Source organism: Porites lutea, chromosome 3, assembly GCF_958299795.1.
Source record: "Porites lutea chromosome 3, jaPorLute2.1, whole genome shotgun sequence".
Classification (NCBI taxonomy): domain Eukaryota; kingdom Metazoa; phylum Cnidaria; class Anthozoa; order Scleractinia; family Poritidae; genus Porites; species Porites lutea.
This window is the reverse complement of record NC_133203.1, coordinates 26,798,486-26,823,689: the sequence shown is the minus strand read 5'-3', so window position 1 is coordinate 26,823,689 and position 25,204 is coordinate 26,798,486. Positions and strand designations below refer to the sequence as shown.

Here is a 25,204-nt window from a genome sequence, read left to right as displayed (position 1 = left end):
AAACGTACAAACGATTGCAAGTCTCCACGAACATAAGTTCCCCTCTAGCACCAATTATAAGCTCCCTGTGAAATCTATTTGTTATCAATGACGTTTTGAAGCTTATTTAAAACCAGTGAATGCAAAACGTATTTTGATCAGCACCGCTATAATTTAGCGTATTTCAAAACTCATTTAAATTCTATTCCGATTTTAAGCCTCCTTGGATATAAGACCCTCGGAAGTTACAGGAGCCAATCACAACACGCGAAAATTGGTAGTATAGCTAGCCACTGAAAATGGCTAAACATCTACCCCTCTTAAGGGTTGGTGCATAGCGCCAGGTATTAATCGACGCTCATTGCGTCGCGGTTTATCGCCACCATTATTTACCGCCTTTTGGGAAATGTGCACCTATTCACTAAGAAACAAAATAAAAAGGTGTCTGAAAGAATAGCGGTACCAAATGGCAATGGTAGCGGAAAATTTAATTTGGCCAACGATTCAGTTTTGTTTTCGGCTTGACTTATACCTCGGGCTGAAAGGTGATGACATCACCAAGTACGTGACTTGGGCAAACTGCTTTTATCTCTGTTCATTTAGAAAGGTCCAATTAACTTATTATAGATCTTTAAACTATAGTTTTTGGGTAGGCCACAGAGTAATGGAATTCTGTGATAGTTACGCCTTCTTGTTATTGTAAAAGGCGGTTTGCATGCGATGGTCACCATGTAAAACGTGTGTTTCTACTGATAGAAGCCTTGCGTTTATAAGTCACCTGGTTTGATCCCTAGGCTCCCGGAGGGGGTTCTCCCTATAATGGCCTATACGGAGAGGCTCCGCCCGAAAGGGGTACATTTTTCAGGTTTCAGGTATATGAAAGGGTAGGGATTTTACTCGTTGAAGTATACGAAAGGGTAGGGAAATCTGTCATTTGAGTCTGTTAAAGCGCCCAAAAGGACTGACAGATGGATTTTATGGCTTTATAAAGTCGAGAAAACGTTCTATTTTTGTGATTGATTCCCATTCAAATGACAGTGCATTTACAGCAGTCAAAAGGAATGCAACGGTTCAAACACTGGGCAAAGGCGGCTATTTTATACCACAAACTTTAGTGAATCGGCACCCTCCTTAGGTTTCCTCCGACCTAGATTTAAAATCAGAGGAGCTCCGATGGGGTCGATGTTGTGCTCAGACTAAGATAAAAGTGTAAGTATTTTCTACGAAAACATCAAAAATATAGAAAAAAGGATAAAGTCGTAAAATTTATGGTACACTGTATACGAAAACGTACAAAGCAATAAAAGCCTTGCTAAATAAAAGAAAACTGTACTCTTTACGGAAGTTCTTACTGAGACTAACTTGCTGTAAGGGTATCTCCTACCGGGTATACTCATACGCTTTCACGCCTATCGGGGCATACAGCACTGGTTATTTAGGTCCCCAATTTATTTCGACGTCCTCCCCTCCCATTATCTAGGTTAAGAGACCCTGATAACTGGGTACGTCTTTATTTATAAACGCAATCGAACAGACAAGTCGGCAAATAGCTGCATTGGATACTGAAATCAATATTGAGAGACTGTACGGGGAAAATCTCTGTTAAGGAGCAGACATTATGAGTTCGATCTTATTTATTAGGAAAAATAACGGACAAGATTTGTACATACTGTTAAACTGATTGTCGTTTATTGAAAGCTTTAATCACACATAAAAGCGAACTGCACTGACATGCAAGAAATATAACAAAGGATCTATCTAAGTAATGGGAAGGTTTCTTGACAAGAATTTCAATGTTACAAGTAAACACATATTCCTCTTTTTCCGCTGTGGCAGACATTCGAAAGGGAAGGGAAGGAATGATTTTGGTGCGTGAGAAGCACTTAAGGGGGCGCCAGAAAGGAGGAAGGGGAACGCTTTCCTCTCCTCGCTTCTCCCTCGCTCGCGGTCTCGCGCCTAAATTCCCTTTCCTTTCCCTTTCGAACGCCTTCCACGCAGGCTAGAGATCAAGTTACCCTATAATCATATTCATTTTCCTAGCTAATTAATATAAATTTTACGAGGTGCGATTTTAATCCTCGAATTCTAATCCGTTTTTAATAATGGTCTTCCCTCGAAGCGGTTTGGCTACAAAAGGAATCGCGCCGTGTGATTTAATTAAAGCAAGATTTAATTTGAAAAATTCTTTTTCACTTCCGGATTTAATTAAAGATTTTCAGTCGAAATATTTTAAATGCAAAGGTTACCTCTTCAGCATATTTTTTTTTTTTTGCTTACATGAAAGATTATATCACGACCTTTACTTTGACTACATCTTTATAGGAAATGAATGACAATCTGATGGTGTAAATGGTATGCCGAGAGTGAATTGGTTCCCCTGAAGCTTTAGTGATATATTTTGCATCCATAAGATATCATCTACAAAACGCATTTCCAATCAATCACTCTCAATCACAGCCATTTTGTCTCGTCACGGAACGAGAAGGAGCGGTACGTTACAAGACAAAACGGCTGCGTGGGCCGGGAGATCAATTCCCTACGAGCTCGATCAGCCGATTATTGTGTCGTCACGGAAGGTGCCTCCCTACAAAGGAACTAAAGAAGCGCTGCGTGACAAAACAAAGAACTGCTGCCAAGGACTAACCTGTCAACATAATAATACAAAATCATGACACTGTTATAAGAGTTTACTATTGATCATCTAATGCGACGGAAGTAGCCACGAAGGGCTAAAAGAAAATAACCAAAAACAATACTTTCGCACCTTGCGCTTTACAGTCTATATTTGTAGAATGTTATTCTAAGGAAATTGAAAACGCGCTGAAGGTAAAGACTCCCGTCATTAGGACTGGGGCCTAGATACTTCTTCAATCATTATCCGGGACACTGATATCCACCCAGTATCAGCGTTACCCAGGGTTTGGCCACTACACTTTCCTACCCATAATTCTACTCTAACTGCGCCTTGTGGAATGTTTTCACAGTACCCCTCAAATGACCGATGATGATACAGCTGATAACGGTTCACAGATGACCAGATGTTGAGAACAGCAGCCTCAATCGTCATTGGTCCACTGCATTCATTTCCATTGAACTTGAAATACCATCGGTTACACTTAGCATGACCAAGAACCATCATGTTTCCCTGGAATGAGACTCTGAGCGCTGAACTAGACTGCAGTTTGTTAAACGCACAGTCCTGGAATAAAAGCAAACAAATCAAACATATTGTAATAAGGCGAGCAACCGTGTGTAATGATTGATACTAACAACTCTAGTCATGATTACTTCCTAATTTTTTAAAAACACCTGTAATAGCTTAAAATTTTGTTGTCCTTATCCACATGGTCTGATCATTTTATCACGCGCGATGGTTTTCTTTTTTTCGTTCAAAAAAGAACCAAAGTAGAGGGAAAGGTAACTTAGTTATTTATGTAATGTGTTGGCAAACGGTGAGTGAGAGAGGAGACGTTCTTCTTTGAAACATTTTAATTTAAAAGAGAATGAATTTTCTTAGGAGTGTGTTATGATTCTTATTCTATTTACCTTAATCTTTCCGTTATCAGTACTGCTCAATGATTTCCACACACATTGTTTCCAGTTGGTTTGTGGTACTACACTTGCTTGACTTGCTTTGGCGCTTTCTCCTTTCGCTCCTTTGTCTCCTTTTCTTCCTTTCATTCCCACAATGCCTCGCTCTCCTTTCATTCCCACAGGTCCGCGCACTCCTTTCATTCCCACAATGCCTCGTTCTCCTTTCATTCCCACAGGTCCGCGCACTCCTTTCATTCCCACAATGCCTCGTTCTCCTTTCATTCCCACAGCTCCTTGCTCTCCTTTCATTCCCTCAAGTCCCTGTTGACCTTTCATTCCCTTAATTCCTCGGGGTCCACTCTTCCCAGGGAGTCCTTCGCGCCCTCTGTCTCCTCTTACACCGGGCATTCCTTGTGATCCTTTATCACCAATTTTTCCTTTTGGACCTTCTCTTCCCTGGGGTCCGTGTGGCCCCGGGACGCCCGGCACTCCCGGAATACCATTTGATCCTGGAATACCAGGGAAACCCAGCATAGATCGCTGAAATGAAAGTAAAGATGACTTGTAATTAGCAGAGACGAAGACGACACGGGATCTTAAATAACTCGGGAGGGGGCAGGGGGGTGGATGTACTCCTGGGAATTCTTGGAGGGGATGTGCCGCCCGGTTCTCCAAATCCTGAATCTATTTCAGACCAAAACACGTCATTTTTTACACCCGTTTTCAGACTTGGCCTCTAAAATCCATACAAATTTTAGGACCTTGTCTCTAAGAAATTATGCATGTCATCGTTACTTAGATTAATTCTCCCAGTTTTGGAAATGAAAGGATAATTTCCTTTATACACGCCCGCGTTTCCTCGCAAACAATGATTCCACACCAAAATGAACAAAGTCTGTACCCGCCCGCCGTCTCCCTTGTTTTCGAGGCACGGAATGGACCTTGGACATCATAATCCTATTTTAAGCGTTATCTCGCCTCGAATGGACTTGGATGGAAGCAGAGAAAATTAACAGCTAACAATTAATGGACAGGCTTCAGGTTTTCGAGGAAAGATCATGCTGAAGCGAGGACTTTTAAATAAACTGCCATACACGTTTAACGGGTACTTTTTAGTAAGTGATCATAACGACGTGAGAGTAATAAAACGGTTTCTGGGTGTACCTAATCTACGGCGCAGTACTCCTTTTTATATCTTTATGCTTTAATTTCTTACCTGGCATAAGTCTTTTAACTCTGTGGTGTTTTTTTGCTGAGGTGAGGTGGTTGCTCCCAGAGAGCCGCCAAAAAAAGAGAGAATCAGGAAAACAGCGAAATACTGAACCATGGCTGTGAGAGTTGAACGAGAACACAGCGTTTTCTGAAATCAGTGCTACGTGCTCATCATTTTATAGAAAATATTTTAAGTAAATCCTCTGTTCCGGTACGTTGTTTGTTTTTTTGTTTTGCTTGTTTCTTTTTCCTTATATGGCAATTTTTTTTGCATCTTCTTATTCCTGTTTTAAAGCTCGCTTCAGGGTACTGCAACAGGGTCAAAAGATGAACATTCCAAAAATAAATTACAGAGCACAAATTTTACAAAAGCAGCAAAGTTTTATGCATGCTATAATGACTTTGTGTTTCTAACGGTACCCGATCCCTTTCCTTTTTAGTGGGTCAAAAAGCCAAAAATATAACTTTGCTTTCCATCCAAGTTGGCTCCATTAAGCTCCAGCTAAGCAAGCTTTAACATGTCTAGTGTTAGTGTGTTTATTTTTAAACTCCCATATCTTATGCCTTGATGGCTGAGTGGGGGGGGGGGGGGGGGGGCCTCCCTATAATAACCTACCTTATTATAGGAAATTAACGCTCCGTGAAATTAAGGTATTGGAAATTAACGCGAATTTAATGGAAAACGACTTTCGAATAAAGAAGATTAACGCGAAGAGAGGAAGTAGAATTTCATAATAAAGGAAATTAACGCGATTAAGACACAGTTAGTGGTGACAACTGGAACAAATTTATTTCAACACTGGATGCAAACAATTCAAAACTCAACAAAACTGTGTACACATCACTTCTGACAGCGACAACGATGAAGATGAACTCGAAATATTGTAAACCTTCGCCTTAGCTTTCGTGAAAGATGAAAAACAAAGGGTAAATGGAAAGAAAGAAAGCTTGTAGTTAATGTTTTTTAGGTGTCAAGAATGTCTGGACAAGTTCCAAAATTTGGGTTAAAATACTGGAAATTAAGAGCGCGGAAATTAACGCTGCAGTTAATTAACGTCGCGGAAATTAACGTTCAACAAAATTAACGCGACTTAAATTAACGCGAATTTTAACGATTCGCGTTAATTTAGTGGAGCGTTAATTTCCTATAATAAGGTATATGGGGAGGCGCTGCCCAAAAGGATACCTCTTTCAAATCAGGATAGACTATTGCACGTTAGTTTCAACATTTGACATGGATAAGCTAAATAAATCAATGGAAAGAACACCTTTAACAAGTCTAAAAGTGGGATTTGTTGAAAACCAACGAAATTTCGCCAAATTTTTACAGACGTTTGTATGGTGAGGGCCGGGCAGAAACTTGCTTTTCCCCCTCCCCACCCTCCACGTACAAAAGTCTGTCAATTCTGGCAACTTTACAGAGCTATATCTTTGCACGCTTAAGACGTATCACTTTCTCATTTGGCAATGTTACAGCCACTGAAATTAAAACTAAACTTCAGTTAGTACTAGATATGTGTCAGAGGCCGTGACAGAAATAAGGATCTCCTTCCTGTACCGCTGTGACGTTATTGAGATGATTGTTTGCACAAAAAATGATAATAATAAAATAAAATAAAACAAGAACGAGCAAAAGCCTAGCACAATTTTTTTACGGTCATGAATCCACAGATTCGAGTTATTTCCAGTCCTGTTTAACCTAGCTCATTCCTAGCTGTCGCTTGTAAGCCGTGAGGTCATGATACACCTTTTTATACATCAATTCAGAGTTAGGGAGACGTATAAACGGAGGGGCTTTAATATTCGAGGGGGCCTATAGATGGCATAGAAAAAGCGCTTCGAAATAAGCTGTAGCAGTGCTGATAAAAATACATTTTTGAATTTACCGCTCGTTAATTAAGGCTTCAAAACGTCATTATAAATCGAATTCAATTCAGTTCAAGCAAGGGGGCAGCGTGGTATATTCGGTGGGGCTTATATTCGGACGTTTTTTTTTTTACAGCTGTGATATCGGTCCCTAACTGAAGTGGAGGACTAATGAGTGAAGGCCCTTATTCGCCACTTTGGGGTTGCGCGGACTAGGTCGAGATGTTTGTCAAGGGTATTGTTGGACGTTTTGGGGGAACGCGTTTTCAACAGTGGCAATTAAATAAGCGGCAGTTCACGGTGTTTCACCTCATTGGTTCAGATTTTCAGATCCAGAGGAAAAAGAGCAAACTTTTCATCACTGACGCGCTAAAGGCATGTAACAAGTGCATTCGTGTACAACGTGACATGCATAGAGCGGTTACAGAGCTGAGTGATATTTCAATAAAAGGATGTATCTCTAAATTTCTACATGAATAGTAAACAATATTTTCAGGGTTTCCGGTAACTCGTCTTGCAGAGACTTCATTCCTTTCATCTCGCGCTGAATAGATCGTCCCCGTCTTTTTACTCAGTTCCTAAATTCTTGGCCCCTACAGATAAAAGAACACTACTTTCATAAGAAAGCGTACATTCAGACGTAGACAGGGCTTACAGCTGTTAAAAACTCGAGAAAACGCTCTGGTATCGTGATTTTTCTCTTTCATATTTAAAAGAGTGCATTTATAGCACCAAAAAAAAGGGATGTAAAGTTCTCAACCAGGTATGTTGAAAGAGGCATCATTTGTCAATGGAAAGTATAAGAAAGGGTATCTTGTCTGTCAAAAATGGTACGTAAAAGGGTAAGGGGTTGGACCTCGGCGCGGAGCCTCCCCATATAAAACTTCGTTAAGAAGCCCCTCCGGCTATTATGATCTAGAGTCAGTCAAAAATAGAGCGCAACGTCTTTGTTCTTATTTTTGCTGTAGCAGACGTCATTACGTAATGTGGAACGCGACCTTCCTTTTTGCAATCGATACTAGCTGCAAAACAATCGCGAGACATTTGTGTTGGAGGCAGCTTCCTTCCCGAGCGATACCAAAATTGTGAGTCAAGTAGTACCTAACATAGTGGGCTTACGCAGCATTTTCCTTAATTGTGAGTCATGCATGAGTACGTAGCATAATGGGGCTTACGCAGCAACCGCGGAGGACGTTTTCCTTATTGAAGAAAACTTGCTTTTGTAACTGAAGGGCTTTAAGCCGGTTTTCACGCTATGATTTTTTCCAAAGAAAAACGAAAAGGTTAAAACTGGCTGAAAACCGGATACATTCAAATAATCTGTTGCATCACCGTATATTTTCCTTGGAAATAAATCGGCCTTACAATCGCTGTGTGTAAACCAGCTCTTAAATAGCAAAACAAACAATAAAAATGGATAAAAACATTTTTATACATTTTATTACTATTGTCTACTCATTTAAGTCGTGCAATGCGAACGCCCAAAGACGAGTTTTAGTTTCTCTTTTTATAAAAGTCAGACCCATTCCGTGCGGTCTGGCATATTGCTTTTCACTCGCTAATCTCATAACGACAAATGTACGTGAATTACAGTTAAGGTACAAGCTCGCCTGATAATTATTTTAATAGCAACACAGTGGAGCCCCGCCATATGACCACCTCGTCATTACGACCATATTCCCTCGATTCAAACGTAGAAATCAGACTTATTGTAGTTTTTATTTTTCGAAAATCACCCGTTAATGCGACCACTTCATTTTTACGACTAGGATTTTATGGCCCAGCGGCCCGGGGGGGGGGGGGGGGGGGCACTTTAGGAATTTCTGGGTGGGGATGTGCCGCTGGGAGCCTGGAACCCTTAACCTTTACCAGAGCTAGTTCAGCTGAATTTTGCTACCCTATACTAGAGTAAACTCCCCAAATCCCCCTATCCTAGAGTAGCTGTGTACCTAGTCTAGATAAAATCTTCAACCAACTGATCAGTTTCCTGAAAAATGATACCCTATACTAGAGTAAACTCCCCATATCCCCCTATCCTAGAGTAGCTGTGTACCTAGTCTAGATAAAATCTTCAACCAACTGATCAGTTTCCTGAAAAATGATACCCTATTCTAGAGCCAAACGCTCTGATTTATATACCCTATCCTAGAGTAAACTGCTTGAAAACCATACCCTTCACAGCGGCACATACCTATTTATAAAATAACTGAGATAGTACGCGTGATCTGATTGGTCAAAAACCTATGGTTTATTATACCGGTAAACCCATAGAAAAGGCATCCGGACCAAGAGCCATAAACAAAACCGGCTATTGATCTGCAAACAACGATTTTAGAAAGGCGAAAAAAAACATAACACGTTACTTACCCAGTCCTTCTTAATATTAAAATAGTTGGTTTCCATATTTTATTACTGAGCATTACAATTCGCTACTGCCATAGCTTCAGAAGTTATAAAGTACAAAACTGGAAAGCAGTTTACATTTCACGACGATGCCAAATCGCAGAGAAAGACAACAACTGTGTGAATTTCTGGTGTAGAAAGTCTCTAGGAAAACTTAACCACGTGCCAACCAGCAACAAAACGGATAGTTTTAGCATTCTTGATTTGTTTTATTTCAAAATTAAATTCCTTAATCAAAGAAATTGTTTCAAAAAGAGATCTCTGATCAAGATATGGTACAAAATCGGCCGCTGGAGGTTGTAAACAAGCTGCCAACGATGATGAAAGATGTCAGAGTTTCGGGCTAGTTTTTTCCAACATTTGCACAAATTATTCGATGATATCGATGCCATGACCTACCTCACACCACCTGACTTCACAAATCGCCAATAAACGCCAATATGTGGCTACGGCAAAGCAAAGAAACCTTTCTCCACCACTGACATATTTCCATCGGTCGCTGTACGTGCATATAAAGTTACATGCGACAACTTCGCAAATGCAGCCACGTCGTTACCGCAGCATTTCTTGATCATAATAAAGTCCAGGAAACAGATCTTAAACCACTGCGGCTTGTAAAAAGTGAATGAAGTCCTCCATTACAATAGCTGCCAGTTTCCTCTGTAAGCACGAAATTCTTACGGATCGACTCAACAAAATACAGCTGCGTACAGTCTGATGTTCAATCAATTTCTACTTCTGTAGTAAACAAACCATGAACGTATTCTTTCATTGTACGTTCGCATGAATATGTGTTGACTTTTCCTGTAAAACAGCTTTCATAAGTTATCATGTAATGAGTGCAAAAACTCGTGTTTTGAAGTGCTGCTGTTTGTTGTTTGACTGAACTGAGTTGTGAGAAAGTTTAGCGCTATTAAATCGTGAGTCGTGATTGGCTTATGATGACTTTAGAGAGAAGACATGACTTGATCACGGTACTAAAATCATATTTTTTACCTAAAAGACTCCATTTTATTAAAAGTTATTTTATAAAAGCAATAGACCACACTTTCTATGGGTTTACCGGCGTGATAACCCACTTGGGATGTTGGGAGAACACGAGAAAAGCTTGTAAATCACTCGCCTTCGGCTCGTGATTTACAAGCTTTTCTCGTGTTCTCCCAACATCCCAAGTGGGTTATCACGCCGGTAAACCCATAGAAAGTGTGGTCTATTGCTTAAATAGCCCATATATGGCAGTACCCCCCCCCCCCCGGGCCCAGCGATGGTCACATTAACGGGGTTCCACTGTAGTTAATTGCTTTATGACTTCCGTTTGAGGATCGAGACTGACCTTCACTGAGCTGAAACAAGGCTAATCGAGTAACAATGCCTTTAACATCAACTGCGTTCTGCACTTGAATATAAATATTTTTTAACTTTTACTGTAAAGCCATCCTTAAACGCCTTAAATAACGTATTCACATGTATATCATAGTCATTAAAATAAAGTACAAGAATAGTTTAAAAAAATAAGAACTTGTTTAAATAATTAACACTGTTTAGACTTGTTTCCTTCGGTAAGGCTCTTTTGAAAATCAAAGGCTCCTAGGAGCGAGCTCATGGATGAATTGAATTAGTGTAGAAAAGACAGTTCAATAATCAAAGAAAAACATATAAATCTTTTTGAACGGTTCATTGCGTACGGACTTGCCAAAATACAGCGTGACTCGAAGTATCCGATTGCATGTGCACCTTAATATTCTAGAAACTTTTTATAAGCGCAGCATTTCTACTTACAAAGCAAAGATCACTTTTAAAAGCAATTATTAACGCTTTTTAGTTGTAAAATAATTTGCTTTCTCATGTGACTGTCAAACACTTTCCGCACGACAGCGCACTTTCTTGTAAAATAGCCAAGTTTTGCATACATGAGTTTTATTTAAACCGTGGTTTTAAAAGTGCGATGCTTTCAAATAAATTTTTCCATATGGTGAGTACGTAACGGTTAGTATATGCAATACGAGCTATATTAAATACAAAATACAGGGGCGTTTATGGCTAAATTGAACTGCTTTAGAACACGCTTTTGATAAACACAAGCTAAAAATTATTTTAATACATGTAAAACGGATGAAGCTCAAAGCAGTACGTGCTCTGACCTAGCCAAGTAATTTAAACGCAATCGAAGTATCCGATTGCCTTTCGCCAGAGACTTGTTTATACCAGCGCAGCATTTCTTGTAGAAATTACATTAATAGCACCGCTAAATGGAATCACCAACAAACAAGTGCCTACTTTAAGGCAAAGATCACCTAAGAATTCAAGCGAAATAGCGTAACGCTTGTTGGGTTTAAAACCTGTGCTTCTAGTTGACACAACATTAATTCATTCTCTGTTTGCATACGAAGACAAATGGTCGAACGGATTCGTCCAAATAACTGGATAAACCTCAATAGATACTCCTCAATGTCGCTTTAACAATTCGAGGACCGTTTTTTTGCAGTGATTATAAGGCTCTTTGGCTCGTTCGCTTTTCGCTGAACGAAATCCCATCGTCAGGCTGCAATAGCTCTTTCACACTCCTGTTGATCGCATCTTCTCCATATCAAGTACAATATCGGGAACAAATGTGCACAATTCTGACAATTCGTCCAAATATACAACAATGATCCACGCTCAATTATTTCAATGTCCTTTTAACAATTCTGAGTCCATTTCTTGCGGATGATATTATAAGTGTTCTTTAGAATATTTCCATTTATACAAAACACATCTCTATAATTGATGTGTCGGAAAAAAAAAAATTCGCCTTACTAGTACCCTCTAGAATATTCCAAACATATACGTAAAAGGCACTTGGAAAAAAAGTAATACTAAGTAAGGGAGGTTGGAGTAACGTATTTAATCTGACTTTAATGAATAAACAAGAATCGCCGAAAGGCGATTTTTAACTGGGCTGCCAAGGGGCTATTTTTTCTGAGGGGAGGGGGCGGCTATACAAACTCAGGCTACCATAAAACCTTGTCGGCAACCATTGCATGCGACAGAACCTCATGTGAGACTGAAACATAAACTCATTCAGAACATTGTACCCTTTTGAAAGACTTTCGTAACCAAAAAAAGAGAGTACCATTTTTAAGTGGGGGCTGTATAATAACTTTTAAATTCCGCCATTATGAATAAAAATAGACAAGTTAGCATTAATTCTAAGCAGGAAACAATTTGCATTATTTCCACGTACCCCTCCCCTAATCCCTCTGTGCCCCAAAATATAGCGTGACACTATAACGTGAACTAATTTGACGTAACTGGAAATTCCAAAAATTGTTGTCGTTCTACGAGTATAATGAGCTGATTAACACTAGACAGAAATATTGTATTGTATGAAAACCAGAAGTATACTAAAACAGACAGTTAACTGCCCATTGATCCCGCCTGATCCAGGGGCCTCACTGACTGCACGGAGACTTTACTGCGCTTTTCACAAACATGCGAACTCTAAAGTTCAAAAGCCACCTTCACAATTGTGTTTATCGCTGCCGTCAATAATAATTACGATCACAAGCAATGAACCTTGAAACAGAGAAACACACAAAACGGATCGAAATCCGCAAATCACAAACCATGACCTTTTGAACCCGTGAAGTAAATTGTTTCCTAAGAAGTCCGTTAAGATGATTGACAGCAGCGAAAAACGCAATCGTCGATTGGCTTCTGAACTTCAGAATTCGCATGTTTGTGAAAAGTGCGATCCTAATTTGCGGTCCACAGTCTACAAGAAAACGCACTATTTTTTCCACAAGAAGAAAAATATTCAGTTTTAAGATTTCCTCATGGTATTTTTCTCTAACATAAAGGAATAAAATCCTTTGCATTTTGAGAGCTAAAAAAGTTTAAAGATTTCTCGCTCGCATGTTGCGTTCACCAGCACGCACTTCAAACAATGTAAATAGATGAAACGATCGATAACATATTTTTTACCTGATACCGATGCGAGTTAAAAATTCGCTCCAGTTCTGTTTGTCTCACCCAAGACGAATTTTCTTCATAGAAGATAACTATGCCGCTTTATAACTCGTCCGAAGTTTTTGTGCCAGGTAAACAATATGGAAACACTATTCACAGTGACTCCTTGGATGTTAAAAAGACTGAACGTGACGCACTATTATGCCTTTCTTTACTTCTGATCACATCTTCAAGCGAAGTCTCTCTTTTCAAGCGATTCATCTCAATGCACAATAATTGACCCTTATATTAGTTAAAACCCTATGGTTCATTTATGTTATTGCTGTTTTTGCCCCTCACATTGACTGTGTTCGTTCGTACTCAAAACACCTTTACGAAAATAAAGGTCGTATAAGTCATGTGTGTTATGTTTCGAGATAAATGGATTATACGCTTTTTTAAGCTTCCATTTTGCGGTGACTTCAGTTAACATCTTCATAAAATGGTAAAAGAAATATCAAGAAACATCACGAGAGCTGAAAACTTTCAAAGGCATGTTTCTGCTTGCTGAATGGGCGAAAACACAGAATTGTGATCACAAGATCATGTACAAATTTAATGATAAAAGCTTAGCAAGATACAAATACAAGCAAAAGCAAACCCCCTGAAACCTCGACGTGGGCTACACTTGTATGCTCTACTCAGTCACCAAACCTTGTCAGTAATAGCTCCTATTTTCCTAAAGTCGCTCTCTATGAAGCTCCCGGATGGGATGTCCCGGTGAAGCTTTAAACTTGTGTGCGAAATTCTCAGAGTCCCTATTTTTGTCCGTGTCTTCTTTATCCTCAGTATCCGAAATTTAGACCTCCAAAGTGGCGTGTGTTGCATTAAATAGAAGGAAATATTTAAAGGAAAAGCCAGTCTTCTAACATGGCAAAGTTGTCACGTCCCTCGCTCATGGACGTGCGTAGTGCCATTCATCGGCAACTAAGTTGTTCGCTTCACTGACTACGAAGGCTTACAATCAAGTCTTCAGCCATAGTGTCGTCAACTGGTGAAATACCCTGCTCATAAATTATGCTTCTTAATTGCTCATGTACTACATCGATCGATAATTCTCTCTTTGAGTTCACGAAGCGGCCACGGTGTTCCAAACCTGAAGCTCACAGTCATCTTTTAGTGTGAACCTACCGTGAACAGTGTGTCGGTTTGAATGCCACGCGAGCATTTCTCTGAGTTTCCCAGCGCCAACATCATCTAACTGACTTAAACTCGAACAATAAAAAAATTATAGAGTGACTCCCATGATCGAATCGCTTCGAACAACGCAAATAGCCTTCTTTAGGTTCGCAACGCTTTGTGGGTTTTTAAGGGGGAGCGCAGACGAGGTACAAAAAGTATCCGTGCAAGGCTCCGTGCAAGAGAAACTGATATGAAACCATTTGTGAGAACATCGTTTCTCCGTACCAGACCCTCGTGTCTTCTCTCCCCCGGGAGGCCGTTTTTCGCCGCAGACGACCGAAAGCCCATTTTATGACTGGGCGCACAGGCAGCCCAGTAATTAATGTCATCACTACTTAAATTAATTTAGAACAGCAACGGAAAATAATTTGCATAATCATTCCTCTTTACTTTTCATTTAGAATTGAAAGGATAACTCCGTTCATACACGCCCGTAGTCTCCTCAAATTAAAACAATGATTCCAGACCAAAATGAACAAAGTCTATACCCGCCAGCCATCTTCCCTGTTTTCGAGGCACGGAATGGACCTTGGATATCATAATCCTATTTAAAGCGTTATCTCGGCGTTATGTGTCCTTTTGCACCTTCCCTTCCCTGGGGTCCGTGTGGCCCCGGGACGCCCGGCACTCCCGGTATACCATAGGATCCTGGAATACCAGGGAAACTCAGCATAGATCGCTGAAAGTAACGATCACTTGTAATTAGCAGAGACGAAGTAACTCGTAACTCGGGGGGGGGGGAGGGGTAACACGGAACCTGGGGGGGGGGTACTTCTGGGAATTCTTTAGTGGCGGGATGTGCCGCCCGGTTCTCCAAATCCTGACTCTATTTCAGACCAAAACACCTCATTTTTTACACCCGTTTTCAGACTTGGCCTGTAAAATCCATAACAGTTTTCAGGCCTTGTCTCTACGAATTAAATTACGCTTGTCATCATTTATACTTAGTAGATTAATTTAGAACAGCAACAAAAAAGAATTCGCATGATTATTTCTCTTTCCTTCTCATTTGGAATTGAAACGATAAATACTTTTATACACGCCAGAAGCTCACTCGAAAATAATGATTTCAGGCCAAAGTGGACAAAGTTTATACCCGTTGGCCGTCTTCCTTGTTTTCGAGGCACGGAATGGACCTTGGATATCATAATCCTCTTTAAAGTGTTATCTCGCCTCGAATGGACGTGGATGGAATCAGAGAAAATTAACAGTAAACAATGGACAGGTTTAAGGTCTTCGAGGAAAGATCATGCTGAATTGAAGCGAGGACATTTAAAGAAACTGCCTTACACTTTTAACGGGTAGTTTTAAGTAAATGATGATAACGACGTGAGAATAATAAAACAGTTTCTGGGTGTACCTAATCTACGATGCAGTTAAGTTCTCCTTTTTATATCTTTATGCATTTCTTACCTGGCATAAGTCTTTTAACTTTGAGGCGTCAGTTTTTTGCTGAGGTGAGGTGGTTGTTCCCAGAGAGCCGCCAAAAAAAGAGAGAATCAGAAAAACAGCGAAATACTGAACCATGGCGGTGAGAGTTGAACGAGAACACAGCGTTTACTGAAATCAGTGCTACGTGCTCATCATTTTATAGCATATTTTAAGTAAATCCTCTGTTCCGGTATATTGTTTGTTTGTTTTTGCTTGTTTCTTTTTCCTTTTATGGAAATTTTTTTCGCATCTTCTTATTCTCTGTTTATGCCCGCTTCAGGGTGCTGAAACAGGGTCAAAAGATGAACATTCCAAAAATAAATGGCAGAACATAAATTCTTTAAAGCAACAAAGTTTTATGCATGCTATTACGACTTTGTGTTTCTAACGGTACCCGATGCCTTTCCTATTTAGAGCGCCAAAAATAGTACTTTGCCTTCAGTCCAAGTTGGCTATGTAATGTCGGAAAAGTAGCGGCTCCATTAAGCGCCAGCTAAACAAGCTTTAACGTGTCTGGTGTTAGAAACCCATATCTTATACATTGAAGGGGGGGGGGGGGGGGGGTTGAGTTGGGGAGGGGGGCTCGCCATATAAACCTATACGGGGAGGTGCTTCCCTAATGCTTCCCTAAAGGGTACCTCTTACAATTCAGTATAGACTATTTCACGTTACTTTCTTTCTGTCTACTTTTTATATTGAGAAGTTAAGAAAAATATATCGGCAGTCGGCACCACTGGAAAGAACGCCTTAAAATGAGTGACATTGCCAATTTTTGAAAGTGACTGTAGAAAACTGACGAAGATATAAGTCCTCAAAGTCGCCAAATTTTACAGACGTTTGTATCGGATGGGGGCCGGCACAAACTTGCTTCCCCTCTTTCCGTCTCACGCCCGGGATCAGTCTTTCACCCGTGTAGCCCGAAATTAGACGAAATGCGAGAAGACATTGGACGCGGCAGACTTTGCCAGTCGTGATAATTCATAAGGAAAAATTTGCTCAAAGCGCCCCCAAAAAACTCTATGACAACCCTCATGAGAGCCAAGTTCATTTAATACGATACAGTGAGAATTATCGGAAGTTATGAAAAACATCTTTTGGGTGGGGGGTGGGGCCAGAGGGGGTGGTAGGTTTATAGCCACTGAGAAACTCATCAAATTCCATCTACTGCATCCTATTCAGTAAATAGCAATACAAATTAGATAAATTAAAAGTAACAATAAAAATAAAATAAAAAAAGAAAAAGAAAGAAACTTCATGTATTTAATACCTTCTCTGAACCGTGTGCTTTACACATGTTAAATTTTCTATATTTTTCTTGATTTGTCAGTACATGCTCTTCTTAGAAAGTGAAACAGCGCCCAAGAGTAATCGAGATTCCCTTATTAGGACTGGGGCCTAGATACTTCTTCAATCATTATCAAGGACACTAAATTCCACCCGGTGCGAGCAACACCCAGGGTATCACCGTCACTACACTGTCCTACCCATAATTCCACTCTAACCGCGCCTTGTGGGATGTTTTCACAGTACCCCTCAGATGACCGATGACGATGCAGATTATGATTTTTTTGAGCATAAGTATCCCAGACCCTCATGTTTTCCTGGAATGCAACTCTGAGAACTGAGCTAGAATGTTGTTTGTTAAACGCACAGTCCTGTAATATGATTAAACATGCTTTACTGAGTCGGCTGACAGGGTAATGATAGATGTCAAGAGATAATATGGGGCAGAGAATTAAAGAATCTTATTGCGTTGAATGGGATATATGAATCTCATTCAAGTTATTTTTAGAGCTTGTAACTAAATGGAAGTCTGATTCCTGGGACATCTGTGTATCTCAATCGATTGATTGAAACGTCATCGAGTCCACACGCGACTGCCTCGAAGCAAACAATGCCGAATAATTTAATGGCGTCACTTCAGGAGAGCATAATGCCCCATTATTTTCTCTTGACATTAAAATTGAATGAAATTGAGAACGTCTCCGGAAACCAACCTCCCATGAATTTCAAGCGTTTTTAAATGTTCTGCTACATAGGTTTCAGTCTGGCTTTCGCAAATTCCACTCTACGGAGACCGCCCTTTTTTCACCCTAGTAGATCAGCTGCTCTTCGACTTGGACAGGAACAGAGCATCGGGGCTTGTGTTTATTGACTATAAAAATGTTTTTGACCATATAGACCACGGTCTGCTCTTAGAGAAATACACTTACACTTACACACTTACAGTCAAACCAGGTCAAGCGTTCCCGTCGCTAACGAACTAATAAATTCATTAACGGAAAAATGATTTCGTTTGTTGATTCAATAATCCATTTATAAAATGAACAATCCAATATTCATATTTAGCCTCGATTCCATAATCGAATGTTGATCCGAATACTGCTTTTTGAAAAACTACACTTTCCACAAGTCGACCTCAGAATTTTATTTAAGAGTCGAGTGCGCGGGAGTTCTGAAGTTCAAACCCAAACAAACTGATACATGTACGCCATTTCGCTTGCAGTAACAGTGCAACGGACCTGACCTCTTAGGACTCTCTTAGGAAACACGACAGTCAAACTGAGGTCAATGTATGTGCGGTGATTGGTGGATTTCGATCCCCGGCCTTTGTCAGTTTCTTTGCGTTTGCAGTCTGTCTATTCAAGCTGTTATTTTGATTAAAGGCAATTAAAAACGCAATCGTTAACGGCAGGAAGAGTGAAGCAAATACGATTGAACACAACAGACAAGAATAAAGAAGAGGTAGATTTTGTTCATAAACCAAATCAACATTTAATTATTGAATCGAGGTCCAATTTGACCGTTCGATTATTCATTTTATGAATGGATTACTGAATCAACAAACAAAATTATTTTTCCATTAATGAATTCATTAGTTTGCTAGCGACGGCAACGCTTGACCTGGTTTGACCGTAACCTTTGATGTACACGTTGAGGAACTGTGTAAGAAGTTATCCCAGAGAATAGTGGTTCTTAGAAAGATAAGGAGATACATCCCTATTGAACAGCGCATACTTTACTACAATGCTATGATCAAACAAGTAATGCTGTATGGGTCAACTATCTGGTAAAACTGCTCAGCTGATAACTTAACGAGAATCCTCAAGCTGCAAAAACATGCTGCCCGAATGATTTAGAAGCTGACACAAGAGCAAATAGCTTAAATCTCTTTAACAAATTAGGGTGGCTCCCATTTTATGACGAAGCTAAAGTTAAGAAGTGTTCGCTAGTCCTTAAGCGCCTACAAGGAAACTGCCCCAGCTACATGTATGACCTTCTTAAATGCAATGCAGATTTACACACACGCAGTAGGTGGTACAGTGCCTTAAACCTCGTCTGCCCCAGATATAATCGTGAATCTGAGAGGGTGGGGGAAGAGAACTTTTAGCATGTCCGCGACGAGGCTCCGGATTTTTTAAAGAGATTCAATGACGTTGATCATTTTAGCTTAAGTGAAACTTCATTTTATTTCTTAGTTTTATGCTAATCTGACATTTCACAACCTTCCTCTCTCTTCACCCATCCTAGTTGTATTCTTATAGTAATTATAGTTTGTAGCAAGAGCCATAATATTATGGCTCTTGTTTGTAGATATTCATTGTAAGGATATTTTATAATTGTAATATAGTCTTTACTCTTTTTAGTCTTATTCATATATATACTTATAGTTCTTTTTTCTTAAACAATATGTATTTTGGGTTGAACAAATGTGTTTTCTTTCTTGCATAACAGGTCTGACTTAGACTTGTTTACATTTAAAAACTTTGCACATTGACTTTGATTAAAAGAAACGGTTTGTTATCAATATAATTTTCTTACACTGGTGTTTTTATTTTACTTCTTCTTAAACTTCTTGGTCTCTTCTAGAATTTGGTTAGCCGAGCAGTCTAGCTGCCCTGCCATTAGTTGCAGTTGGGCAGCTACCCGCTTGGCCTCTATTACTGTGTTTTTAATTTCTTTTGCTTTTTGTCTTAACCTTTCTTCTTTTCCTTTCAACTCTTTCTCTTCTCTTTCAATTTCCTTTCTCCTCTCCTCAATCTCAGTGGCTTTCAGTCAGCTCCTTACTTCTATTTCTTCTTCCAGGGATAGCTGTAAAAATGAGTAACCCACCTATAATAATCTGTCTATTACTGTTAACTTATCTTATCCCCATCTCTACGATAGTAAAATATGATGAGTTCATCCTTTAAAACAAAAAGCATCCTATCTCAACAAACTGTTGAAAGCCTTGTTTCATCAGGTACGTGGAGGGGAGGTGAGGTAGGGTAAACTCAAATAAAATTAGCCATAGGGGAATGGTGCGGGTTTCGGAGAAAAAGCCTGTTTCCATGCGTTTTGACGTCATTATGGTACCATTCGGCTGAGCCCTATGTGCCTTTTGTTATTTTAAGATGCCTTTTACTTTCCCAGAAAACCATGAGATTGGGCGTCTTGCCCTATCAGCACTTGGCTAGTGTCACCAGGGGACTTCTGGAAATTATATAAATGAGTTACAGTACTTCCTCATTTCATTTTTTTTGTTTGTATGAAGCTTGTTTTACTCATTTGATATCTTAAAATTTGAGGTTCAATTTGCTCTGCACAAATAAAGATATTAATGCAAATGTATATCATCATATCTCTGGGAGTATTCCAAATGTTTCTGCCTTTTATTTGAATGGTACTTAGCTCCTCATACAGACCTGCCAACCCATGATAAAGGAAAGTCTGTAGACTAATGAAAAAAAAAAAAATCGGGAGATTCTACAAAAAGTAGTGAGATTCTATTTTTTCCCGATCAAAATTAAACGACCCCTTTTCCATTAGGGGAATCAACTGTTTATTTCAATATAACCTTGCTTTAGTGTGGTCCCTTATGTAACAAATTAGATGCCGCTTTTTCTTTGATGACGTTGGGTGCCCCTGTTTAATTTAGAGAAGTTTAAAAACCTTTGAAAGATAAACTTGAAATTACTATCCTTGATGATGTAGCACTATGACAACTGTAGACAGTTTCTGTAACTTTTCTGAGGTTGTTACCAGATTAGATCACTGATTGAATCACTTACAGACTCAATTGATGTTTATCATTTTCAAACTAATTTTGGGTTTTAACTTATTTTTATTTGGATCGAGTACAACTGGAGTTTAAAGCCAATCAAGACCGAGAGAAAATCAAAGGATCAATTCTCTATAATAAACTTTTCAGAGTGATCTCATAAGTAGAAATGTATCTTTTCATTCAGTTCGTTCTTGTCTTCACATGTGTGAATGATAAGCCACCGGTCTCGTAATCAAAATATTTCTTTGTCCCATTCTGTTTCACTTCAGTGACCTGCTTAGCCTCCATCTATTGATATAATATTCTGTTCAAACAATGGAAACGGTACCTTAATTTCCATGTACTTATTCAGCTTCCTTGAGTGAGACCCCAATGCTACCTGGGTTAATCAGATGCAAGAAATGCATCGGATGTGCATAACGACGTAATTTAAGAATTATGAGTTGAAAGCGCCTCATTGAATATAAATAACTATGCTGGTTGGTGCTTGAAATTGAGCGTGAGATTATATTTTGCTATCTTAGGTGTTGGCAAGAAAAGTTTGTGGTGCGCTGGTTTTACTGATCCACCCAAACCATCCGGGTGGTATCGCAAATATATAGGGAATAGAACAATATAGAAGACGTCAGCCAATCAGGAAATACTGACGTCACTATAACTGATAAAACTGATTGGACAATACCGATTCTTTTATCTTTAATTGGTTTGTTCGTTGTTGTGATTTGAAATGGCAAAGGGAATTACCTTTGAATGAAACTTTTGCTGGCCTTCTCGTTAAATTGAAACTTTTTTAAGAAATAGAAAGAAAAAGAAACGGCATTCTGATAACCGATGTTGACATTCCCATATTCATTAAACAGCGGCATTTACATCGATCTGTCTTACCTTTGCGACATATATTATATCTAATTCTTCCTTGTTTTGGCGAGGTAAGTAAACTGCGTTAATTCTTTTAAAGAACTACTCGGATGAACCGAAGCTAACCGATAAACTGTGAACATTAAATCATAATAGAAGAAAGGAAATCGACGACTGTCTTAGCGGCCGACCGGTTCATTTATAGTTTACTAGAACGTTAGGGCGTAAACAGAACGACAAAAACTGTACTGTACACAAAGACTACGTTTCATTTAACCACTGATTCTAAGCTAGAGAAGAGAAAACGACGAATTTAAACAACGAGCTAACAACCCAAAAATTTGACATTGGCTGTCGCCAAACCAAAATTGATTCATAGTGTGTTTATGTTTTTTGTTCGAGTTTGTTTTTGAAATTCATAAAAACAAAACATTGAACGTGAGTGATAACACCCTTTGTTTAGATAAAAGCTGGAAATGCAAATTGTTATTGTGGTTGCGGAAACCATTGTTGGTTAGTCGTGGTCGGTGGTGAACTTAAAACCAGACTTACTATTATTTTGTATTTTTCACTTCAGCTCGTTATTTTTCAAAACGGCCAACGCGAATAGACGTTCTTTTAATTAATGTCCCTGCTTCAGCATTGTTTTACAACCGATGCAAAGTTTCTGACATCCTTTCGAACCATTGCCCTTACTTCATTGTGGCATGTTGCCGACGGTACATTTTCTTTCTTTTTAATTTTGGCTCAACATTGTGCCTTCGTTTCTTCTTTTAATAGGGAGCTCAAGCAAAGGACATTCGAGGCACGTCAATAGGAAGTGAGACCTTTTTCTTTCTTAATATGTCAATGAAACCCAAAGTTCTATTACTGATAGTCTCAATAGAACGCTTTGCCCGAAAATTTGGGCATCAATACTGCTCGGCAGAGTACTGCCCAAGGATGCAAAAGACGCACTTTCGGTTGACGTGCGTCGGGCTCAAAACGTCTTTTAAGCTCACTATTAAACTGCTGAATATTATCAACATGCAGAACGTTTTATCTCCGCTTTTCCTTTTCACACTTGATCTCCTAAACCTGCGTCAAGGGCAAGGCGCTTGAATTTGTGGTATACTGTTCACGCGCGTCTTCATTCTCCCTAGGTTTTCTTCACCTTTAAGTACTAATATTTATTGCTTTTATTGCGCATTTTAGCATTAAAAGATATGATCAAATGCTCAAGTACTTGCCATGTAATATATTCAGCCGGATCTCCATAACTCTCTGATCTCCACTGACTAGTTACCCGAGAAATGAGTAGAGAATATTCAGTTATGCATGTTGCTTGTTAAGGGGTGCACTGGTTGGTAATACATTCTAACCCAGAATCATTCATTTTATACAGTCAGTAGAACCACGATTTCTGATTCGGACAATTAGAATTCTTCGCTAACTCGAACTAAATTTCCTTTCCCTTGATCAAAACTTTACTGAAATTTACCCTGATAACTCAAATTCCCCTCTTTTTCGCTGTTTCCCTTCAGAGTTCGAGTTACTTGGTCTTTACCGTAAACTGGTCGCCTATAGCTTACGGAAGAGGTTGCGAGCAGAACTTCGACTGCATATAGAAGGATTAAAAAATTATTGAACCATATTATCACGGTAAAATATCGTCATTGGTTGGAGTTTCTCACAGGTCAATTCTTTTCTTCAACCGTCGTATTTCGCTTAGCAGCGCCCAAGAATTAACCATTTATTAAGTCACTTCAGATGGTAGTATCTCCAAGAACAATTATCTGCTAAAAAACAAATCTACTCTTAATTAATTTAAAGGCATCAGACGAGAAAGATTATTACGAAAGCTTAGGGCAGAAAGAGACGTCATATAATCTTATTAAGTAAACGCGTCGGAAAATTAACGGATGTTAGTTTATAATTAGAATCAAAAAGCTTTTTTGTCTTCAAATCTTTTTGTCAGCGGAACTCATTTTTGCTGCAAAATGAAGCGTTCTAAGATGATCGCCTGCTTTACCAGCGAGCAAAAGCGAAAATCAGAAACAAACAAATAAACAAACAAAAGTAAGTAAATAACAGCTGTTTTACAGGCTATAACAAGAAGCATAGAAAACTACACCCGTTTTTATAAATAACGAATTATCATCCCTTTCGAAAATTCAATTTTAATTGAAGACCCGGGGGATTCCCTTTTCTTTAGCCTAGTAAAAGGTTACGTGCCACTGAACAACAGTAAGTTGGTTTTAAGGTCTGACCAGTGAGCATCAAACAGGCTCAACTTATTCACTATTTAAAGAGTGTGAAAGATGGGTCACTTTTGTGCTATGAATCTTTTTGTAGAATTACGTTCTGTTTGCGAAACGAAATGAGTTAGGGTCATAAAATAATGTCTCTTTGTCTTAAACAGGGCAGTCTCAGGTTACTGTAAATCAAGTCTAATTACCACGAAACAAAATAAACCAACCCTCCTCTCTTTCTTCGTATATGTTGGTTGTCGCGAAAGGACAGCCCATTTTGACGCCCGTCCTAAAACAGTGCATAGCTAAGAAATGTTCCCAGTTTACGGGAGCCAATCAATCCATGCTAATATTGCTAATCCCTGAAAATGGCTAAACAAACTTAGCACTACAAAGCCAGGGCGCTTTGCGTCGCGTTTTATCTCCACTATTATTTACCTCCTCTTCGATAGATAGTTGTGTACCTATTCATTGTAAGAAACAAAATAAAATGGCGTCTTTTTTTTCCTTTCTGTAAAAGGTATAGCGGTACCAAACGTCTTAATGCTAGCGGAAAATTAAATTTTGCCAAATTAACCAGTTTTGTTTTCAGCTTGACTTATCCCTCAGGCTGAAAGCTGAAGACGTCATCGAGATTTTTCCCTGTTAACTTAGGACAGTTCATTTACTTGTTATAGTCATTCATTATAAAACCATAGTTTTAGATTAGGTGACTAACGCGCGAAATTCGATGATACTTCTTTAATTTGTTATTGTAAAAGGTGGTTTGTATGCAATGGTCACTATGTACGTGTAGTACGTGTATGTTTATACTGACAGAAGCCTTGGGTTTATAAGTCACGTGGTTATTAGGATATGGCAGAAAAGATTGCTCTCCAAGGGCGATATTGGTATCAGGCTAAGACAATGTTAAAGTAAAAGTATTTTTTTTAAGGAAACCATGAAAAACACAGAAAAAGATAGTCGTAAAAATTTATGGTATGTAAAAACCTACAAATCAATAAAAGCCTTGCTAAATAAAAGAAAACTGTACTCTTGACGAAGTTCGTACTGTAATGGTCCAGTATAACTTAACTTCCTATCACTTGATGTATGGGTATCCAAGACCGGGTATATCCATACAGCACCACAGGGGTGATTAAAGTTCCCAATTGATTATGACGCGACCTCCTCCTCCCCCCCCCCCCCCCCCTCCACTCGAACAGGAAAGTCTGCAAATAGCTGCATTGGATAGATCGATATTGAGAGACTGTACGGGCATACTGAGTTCAATTTTTGTTGTTAGGACAAATAATGGACAAGATTTTTACATACTGTTAAGTAAGACACTTTATTAAAAGCTTCAATCACACGTTAAAGCGGACTACACTGACAAGAAAGAAATATAACAACGATGCTATTTAAGTAACGGGAAGGTTTGACAAGAATCTCAATGTTGCGAGTACAAACATTCCATTTCTTCCCACTGTTTAAAAGA

The 25,204-nt window shown here is 39.2% G+C and overlaps 2 protein-coding genes across 2 annotated transcripts in view; both read right to left on the bottom strand.

The window, feature by feature from the left end:
- Positions 1-25,204, bottom strand: part of LOC140930802 (2-amino-3-carboxymuconate-6-semialdehyde decarboxylase-like) — a 116,730-nt gene that overhangs the window by 17,361 nt on the left and 74,165 nt on the right. The gene's annotated exons all lie outside the window — the stretch shown is intronic.
- On the bottom strand, positions 1,484-15,710 carry LOC140930803 (uncharacterized). Its single transcript, XM_073380517.1, has 3 exons — positions 15,577-15,710; positions 3,526-4,053; positions 1,484-3,178 (listed from the first exon to the last, which is right to left on the bottom strand). Exons 1-3 carry the CDS (start codon positions 15,688-15,690, stop codon positions 2,822-2,824), a joined length of 999 nt encoding a protein of 332 aa, XP_073236618.1. The 5' UTR covers positions 15,691-15,710; the 3' UTR covers positions 1,484-2,821.